Source organism: Sinocyclocheilus anshuiensis, unplaced genomic scaffold, assembly GCF_001515605.1.
Source record: "Sinocyclocheilus anshuiensis isolate Anshui unplaced genomic scaffold, SAMN03320099.WGS_v1.1 scaffold581, whole genome shotgun sequence".
Classification (NCBI taxonomy): Eukaryota; Metazoa; Chordata; class Actinopteri; order Cypriniformes; family Cyprinidae; genus Sinocyclocheilus; species Sinocyclocheilus anshuiensis.
The window spans coordinates 378908-387261 of NW_015540886.1; the positions used below are offsets into that span (position 1 = coordinate 378908).

The following is an 8354-nucleotide window of genomic DNA, read 5'->3' on the forward strand; positions in this document are numbered from 1 at the left end:
TAAGATTTTTTTTATTAAAATATCCAAAAACCACTAGAACAGTGTTATATATTTTGCTGACTTGTGTACTTACATTAACCCAAATGTTTCGAAGAATGTTTAAATCCATCCAGCGGCGAAAATTACATATTGTGCCTTTAATGACATGAACTAGCAAACCGGGAGTGCGTGTATGTGTGTGTGTCTGTGAGTGAGAGAGAGAGAGATAGAGAGAGACAGTAACAAGCCAGCAGTAACTTGTCCTGAGAGACATTAAAAGGCACATGCCATACTCAGTAGTGGATTCAACCTGCTTATGAAGCGCTGAACATGTTTTCTCCATGAGGATGATTCTACAAAACAGGTGCCATCTGTTTTGCTTCATGCACATATGTGTAAAAAATAAATACATAAACAAATAAATAAATAACAGCTGATGCTGAACTTCTACTGTTATTACAGACATATTTCTAAACATTTACAAAAACAAGGAATTATTTTATTTGTTTCTCTCTTTCGCCATATAGTGTGTGTGTGTGTGTGTGTGTGTTATATTTTTGTTAATGTTAACTAATAAAAATGCTTTGAAATTCTGAGATTTCTTTTATATTTTGTACATGGCATTATGCTTTAAAGATGTGAACTTTTCAAGGACAAGTCTCCTCTATCACTTCTCATTTGTTCTGACATTTGTCAGTTGAGGAAAACCTTAAACCTGTTACCTTGAAGAAAATTTGTAGAAAACAAGCACCTAGTTTCACAACCTTGAGTCAAAGGTTTGCACTGTCAAATTAAACTGTAAAACCATCAACCTGTAAACATTCTGTAGACATAATTATGTTCTATATGTGTGTATGTGTGTGTGTGTGTGTGTTTAGCTTGAGATGGTACAATGCATTTCAGTAATAGCTGAAAAAGACAATTTTACTTGATTATTTGATTAAATCAGCTTATCAAAAGGGGAAAGGCACCAGTTTTATAGAATAACCCAATGGGTTCAAAGCTCTCCACAGAGGAGTCAAAGTTTGACTAGATGTTATACAGCTACATCAGTTTCCTGCAAAAAGCATATTTTACTGTTGATGGACATTCAGGGGTAGCTGTGTATTATGAGGAAATAAAATCTTTTGCAAGCAACACATAAATCACAAATATTTCATTGTATTATAACAGATTTTTTTCAGTGCCATGTTATTTTTGAATGGATCTTGAAAGTGTAAAACCAACCTACACGGACACATTTATATTTATATTATGTGCACAGTGAAGAGGATGAAGAAAAGAAGGGAACTGCCAACAAGAGAAAGCTCCTGTCTGGACATTGGCAGATAAACCTCCAACCGCAAAGCATGTCGCAGGGGGAACAGTGGTTAATTCCTCACGCAGACTTCTTAATTACCTCCCCCGAAGAAGTACAATCACACCAATTATTAGGCTTAATTAAGCTGCATAAAAATCACTGGGCTTTAATGAAAAAGACAGAACAGAGGCGCACAGCAGGGCCAGCTCTGTATACGAAATTTCGTGAATAATCGATGACTTAGTAGAGGGAAAAGGGCAAACCAGTGTGGGTGCTTCTTTTTACATACATCTTAAAGCCTTCTGCACATGCCTCAGCTTCATGGCCGTCCGGTATGCAGAGAACTTGATATTGTTCAGGTCCGCTGTGAGAGAGCAGCAGGGGTGATGGGAGAGGAAAAAGAGAGAATATCATTCATGAGGAGAGAAAAAAGCAGCAAATGAATAGCTGCGCTCTGACATTAGCAAACAGAGAGACAGGAAGCAATGTGTCACTTCAGTGGGGTTGAGGGGTTTGTGCTCATGCTGTGCCAGAGAGTTTGGACAACCTGCGTCATGTCGCATCAGATTAACTCACACAGTAAACACCATTTAATTATCGTTAATTAGAAGTTGGCAAAGCATTCGTAAGGTTGGCCCAGCTGCCCTTGGGTTAACGAGAGAGCTGTCGACATCTCTAGGGTGGGATGAAATATTAGGTTATAATGAGAGGTCCAGGTAAAGAAATCGAGCTCAGTGTGAGACCATCTTCTAGTTGGTGTATTTGAGCTTGTGTATGTCCGCACTACGGTTCCCCAGTGGGAAGTAGACACATAGAAGATATAAGAGCAGAGTTTAATTGTGTTTAATTGCCTCACCCAGAGTTTGGTATAATTCAGTCATCTTTGGATGGTCCCAGCAGGTTGTCTGAGCCTGATGGCTTCAAAAGGGAAGAGAAAAAGAGCGAAGTAAGAGCAGTGAAGCTAAAAATAGAAAAAAAACATAGACAGAGAAACATTAAAGGACTAGTTCACCCAAAATTGAAAATTCTGTCATTATTTACTCATTTCATTATTTCTTACTTTCATTATTTATTACCCTCATGCCGCTCTAAACCAACATGACTTTGTTTCTTCGATGCAACACAAATGTAAATTTTAATCATTATGGACTGAAAAATTTCCCATCTGCTGCAGCTTTCTGCATATTCAAATTTAGCAAATGGCTACGACGCACACAGGAACAGCTTTTCACCTTTTGCAATAGAACAAAAACCCCTTTTGGATTTGGAGGGGGGGAGGGTGCATTAAAATTTAAATTCAGACATAATTTAAGTAAACTAACCCTTTAAGGACACGGTAAAAAATGTGGTTTATACAAAATCATTGGTTTTTCTTCCAAAAAAATTTAAATAAATATAAATAAATAAAATAAAATCCGTCAATTGGTTAACTTGTAACCTAACCACATACCGTACATTGAAAAACTGTTGGTTTAATATCACATTATATGTAATTTTAAAGTAAAATCCAGTCAAATTTATGTTTTTTTTTGGAAGTAAAAAACTACAAACTTCTGTATAAATTACAGTGAAAAACAGCAAGTTCCCAAAAGTCCCTGTGTGACACAGCACATATGATTATATTTTATATGAATAATTTTGTTTCTTCTTATTTTTGCTATCAGTAATGTACACTGCCATGTTTTGTGACACATTTTCTGTTATTTAGTTAATGTTTATAGCATTTGTGTGTGTGTGTGTTGTGTGTTACACAAACTCATGGCAATTATTAACTTTTAGTGAATTGGTGGCTAATTTGTATGAATTTGTACATTCTCACACAATCTGCTTACACCACAGTGACTGTTATGTTTAGGGGTGGTGAAGAGGAATTCATACAAATTTAGCACCTCGCAAAATGGGTTTTGCATGAGATTGAGTTGGTTACCCTGATGCTGCTTTGTCTTTGTGTGTGCACCGTCTGTATATGACTGTCCATGTTTTATGGAAAAGTCTCTTATGATGAACTCTAATTCATTATGTGCCTTTTTATTTCACCAGCTGCATTAATAAAGTGCTTATCAGTACATTTTATGGTAAAAAGCTTTTGATAATTCAACTAGATTTAGATAGTAAATAGCCACAGTATATATATATATATATAGAGAGAGAGAGAGAGAGAGAGAGTACTCACAATCACAGTGATCTTGAACAAAGATCTCAGAGCCATTAAGTGCTTATATCCACAAGAGCTGTCTTGATGACATTCAAAGTAAAGCTCATGGCTAAACATAGCTTAAATTCAAATCTGACGAACAGGCATGAACAGTAAGAGTGTCTCCACAAAGCCGATACATGTGTGCTGCATGCTTTACTGCAACAACAACCTGTACTCATGCCTTCCTCTACAGCACCAGCAGCCATGAAAAAAACTATCAGAGGAGTAAATCATTGGAACAAATAAATAAGTGAGGGGGTCTGAAAAGGGCAGTTTTTTTTAGCTGTTCACTCACTCATCATTACCTGCACTATCGTTTACATTGATTGGTTAATGATATGTAAACCTTCAGTTGCATAATTTTCATCCTGTGGCTTGTTCACTATGACCATCATGACATCATTTTCTGTGACTTCAGAGATTAGTCACATGGCACTTCATGGCATTCAAAACATGAATAAATACTATAATATTTTATAAATAATACTATTATTGTATTTATTTTTTTTTTTCAGTTTTCATTTTAATTTTAGTTTGTTTTAGTAATTTTATGTTTTTGTGTCATTTCTATAATATATTTTAATATATATTTATATTTATTTATCTTTTATTTTAATTTCACTTTTAGTAATTTTAGTACTTCAACTTAAACCTGTTGTTGTTTATTGCAGTTAGCTGCCAAGGCAACATTCCTAATGTAAGTGAGTTTAAGCTTTTTATTTAATATTTATATTTTATTATACTTTATAACAATTAACAAAAACTTCATAGTTTAAGCAGTTCTAACAGAAATATTACAGACCTTCTTTCTCGACTCTGCACTCCCCACACAACACTCTATTGTGCCATTTATAAACTCAAATCACTAAAAATGCAAAAGGCCACGTGACAAAAGGAACGCCACAGTTGAAATGTTGTTATCTTTTTAGATCACAGTGCAATAATCTTCTGCACCAGGGATCAGTAATGAGTTTGCTCTCTATACCTGATAATCTGACATGCTCATCCCACAGTTTTACACAGTCTCTCGTTTCTGACACTGATGCTTTATGGCTGGATAGGGGTGGGCGATATGGCAAAAATATCATATCACAATTTTTTTATATATATGTTTAACCCATAGTGTCCCATGAGTGTAACTCTACCGCTTTGTTAACATTTGATGTGGATGTATGTTGCGTTTTACAGTATATTGAGATGGAGGCGCCAGAACTGCAACTGATAGAACATGCGCTGTAGCGCAACACTACTATATTTCTTCAAAAGCAGATCGTGGAAACATTTTAATCGTCCATGATCAAAAATCGCGATATGGCACACCCCTGCGGCTGGACTTACTTGATGTAGTATGGCACTTTGTTGGGGGATATGGCACGTTCCCAAGGAATCTGCACAGAGCCTAAAGTGACAGAAAGAAAGAGGGCAATATCAATCAGACAGACATGTCGAGCATGAAAAGCTATTCTGAAAATCTCAAACGGCACCGCTCAAGGCCCTTCAAGCATACTGCTTCCACACGGAGAGGCTATTAAACAGCAGCACCTTGGTAGAAAGCTTTTCTGTGAGTGAAGCTTTGCAAACCTCTTTATATGGAACCCCTAAGGTCAAACACTGATGTGCTATGATATACAAATGGTGAAAACCGAGAACTATACAGTCACTGAGGTCATTCTGGACTCTGTTTAGGGGGCTTCATCACTCCTGCACCTCCAAGATCGTCTGAGACCAGCTACCCGGACAGCTGCTGCAACAATCGGTTTGCATAACCAAAGGATTTCTGCACAAACTGTCAGAAACCGTCTCAGGGAAGCTCATCTGCATGCTCGTCGTCCTCATCGGGGTCTCGACCTGACTGCAGTTCGTCGTCGTAACCGACTTGAGTGGGCAAACGCTCACATTCGATGGCGTCTGGCACTTTGGAGAGGTGTTCTGTACAGGGCAAATGGTAGAGAGTGTGTATGGCGTCGTGTGGGTGAGCGGATCGAGTGGCCCATGGTGGCAGTGGGGTTATGGTATGGGCAGGCGTATGTTATGGACAACGAACACAGGTGCATTTTATTGATGGCATTTTGAATGCACAGAGATGTGAACAATATTTGAGAGAAATAGGCCTTTTGTGTAGATAGAAAAAGTCTTAGATCTTTGAGTTCAGCTCCTGAAAAATGGGGGCAAAAACAAAAGTGTTGCGTTTATAATTTTGTTCAGTGTATATGTAAAAAGACAATGCAGCTTTAAAATTCAGTTGTGAACACTTAAAGGAGCCTCATTCATTACTGAGGGTCAAATCTGAGCCCAAACTGAGTCCAAATGCTCCCGAGTCCATGATAAGACCAAGACAATGAAAATATGGTCTTGGACTTGGACTCGAGACAAAGTCCCAAATCTGATCTTGAGTGCAACGACACTTCTTGGAATGTCACTTGCAACTGCCATTCCCTGTGTCCTCATTTAGGGTTGCAATGTAGTACTGATTTGTAGTGATTTAGAGAGCCAGAAAAGTTTGGACAACTTCTAAATGAGGCTAACTCTGTAGCAGGCACTGTCTTTGTCCTGCAATGTTAGACCGGGCAGTAAGTGACAGCGAGAATGAATAAAGTCACAGACCACCCTGCCCATTTAAACACAGTCCTGCCAACCCGTCTCCGCTAAGCTCCATCAGCTCACCCCTCTCTCTGTGTTCAGCATCACACTCCAGCAGAAGATTCTATGGCTTCAAATGAGTTAACACACTTACTGGAAAGGAAGTGCTGTGATCCGGGTCCAAAATCTCTATGGGCATCTTGCAACTGTTTCAGACGTTCTTCAATTGACCCCTTTAGTGGAAAAAAGAAAGAGTTATACTCCGTCATACCCAGTCATACTCAGGAATCAATTACTTTACATACTAAATCAAAGTTCTCTAATGGTGTAATGGAATAGTGCACCCAAAAAACAGAGTGTCATATGGGTTTGTAACAAGTAGCTGACAGAAATTTCATTTTTGTGTCTCTTTAAGTTTTGTTACAAATGGACCAGTGTACCAGTCTGCTGTCCCCATTGGGTTTTTGAAGAATACAGATGAGAATACAGACTGATGAGCAATGATTGAAATAAACGTCTAGAAAAGTCTGTGTGTGGTAATGAGGAAAGTGGTGAGGCTGTTGCACAAGAAGTTTGCCAAGAGTAATCCACGTCTGTCGTTGTCGCCATCAACCAGACATATCTGGGTATGCTGGACTAATTCTGAGTTATTGTAATGTAACTCATTCAGAAGATGTCAAAACACTGACATATACAAAGGCCAACAAATCCATTCAAGCAAGAAGCATTTTCTTCCCCTCACTCTCTTTTTCTCTGTATTCCCTCTGTTTCTGTGAGGCATTTCAAGGACAACCAACACTGCTGTGGCATAATAGAAAGATTATACTGCCCTGTGTAAAAGCAGACCTCTCTGTTAATCATTGTAGCTATTGAGCCACTAATTGTCTTGTTAGATAAACATTAGAGCTGTCAATTTAACATGTTCATTTAGCACAATTAACTATAAAACAAAAAACACACTATTGTTCAAAAGTTTGGGGTTCGGTAAGATTTTTAAAAATAAATTTACACTTTCATTCAGCAAGGACACAATAAATTGATTAAAAGTGACAGTAAAGACATTTACAGTGATACAGAAATTTCTATTTCAAATAAAGGCTGTTCTTTTGAACTTCATTTTCAAACTGTTTTCAACATCAATAATAAGAACTGAACACTGAAGACTGGAGTAATGGCTGCAGAAAATTCAGCTTCGCCATCACAGGAATAAATTACATATTAAAATATATTCAGATTAAAAAAAGTGTATTTTTGATCAGATAAATGCAGTCTTGGTGAGCATCAGACACTTAAAAACTTGAAGCTTACAACAGTCCTTGAATGCTTTTATCTGGGGTCTTATTTCAGCAAATACAGTTATTTGCAGTTGACTAAGTAGTAAGCTTATCATATAATTAATTTGATTACATTAATTCAAAAGAAATGTGTGATTTGATTGACAGCCCTAACAAACATATATGAGAGCATTAAAACCCAAAGATTCATCAACACAGCATTTCTCATGACATTCATACTACAAAGACAAAGAGACATGCTCACACACACTTGTGCTGTTTGTCTTCCGTCACATTAGGTCACACACAAACTGCTGCAGATATGCACTTCATAGTCATTTTTTTGATAACTGGATTTACACACTCAAGTGTACTTCTCATTCTTCCTGCATCTCTTTCTGGCTCTCTTAAGCTCATCTCACACATAAAACAACCAGATGCAATCGAAACACTCAATTTCATTGTTACATTTATTGAGTGTTACAATGGACTACTTCCACTGAGCCTCGTGACGCACTTCCGTTTTGAAATAATACAGCTCAGTTATTTCCGGTTATGTATATTTTCAATGTGCCGTAATCATCTAGTTGACTTAAATGCCTATTAAAATGAGAGTCAGCGGGATGATTTCAAAATCCGGACATTTTCAGAGACAGGAGAAGAGATATTCTGATGATTACTGTTTGCAGAATTTTCCAAACTCAACCAAACTTTAAGTTTTAATCCAACATAAGCTGATCTGATAAAGCAGTGGCTCGTAAACATATGTGGTTGTTTCACCACAGGGTGTCAGTGCTCTAAACTAGTAATCGCGACGCTGCAGTGTGTGTGAGATCTGATGAATAAGATCAGAATGAACCTTTATTTATCTGTATTAAATATGTTTAAAAATATGTGTGTAAATATGTCACTATTTTGTGTCATTTTTCACTCACAATCATTTCACTGTATGCAATGCCAAAATAAGAATATTCAAAGTAGTCGCACTGTCAATGCGTTCCTGTTTAAAATGAACCTAATTACA

At 37.3% G+C, this 8354-nt stretch overlaps 1 protein-coding gene across 1 annotated transcript in view; it reads right to left on the bottom strand.

The window, feature by feature from the left end:
• The window catches only part of LOC107688688 (dystrophin-related protein 2-like), a 38402-nt gene that overhangs the window by 28635 nt on the left and 1413 nt on the right, over positions 1-8354 (bottom strand). The window contains exons 2-5 of the mRNA XM_016486417.1: positions 6211-6289; positions 4815-4875; positions 2136-2197; positions 1569-1643 (exon numbers count right to left, since the gene is read on the bottom strand). Of these exons, the coding sequence (XP_016341903.1) occupies positions 1569-1643; positions 2136-2197; positions 4815-4875; positions 6211-6289 (277 nt within the window). The remainder of the gene's footprint in view (positions 1-1568; positions 1644-2135; positions 2198-4814; positions 4876-6210; positions 6290-8354) is intronic.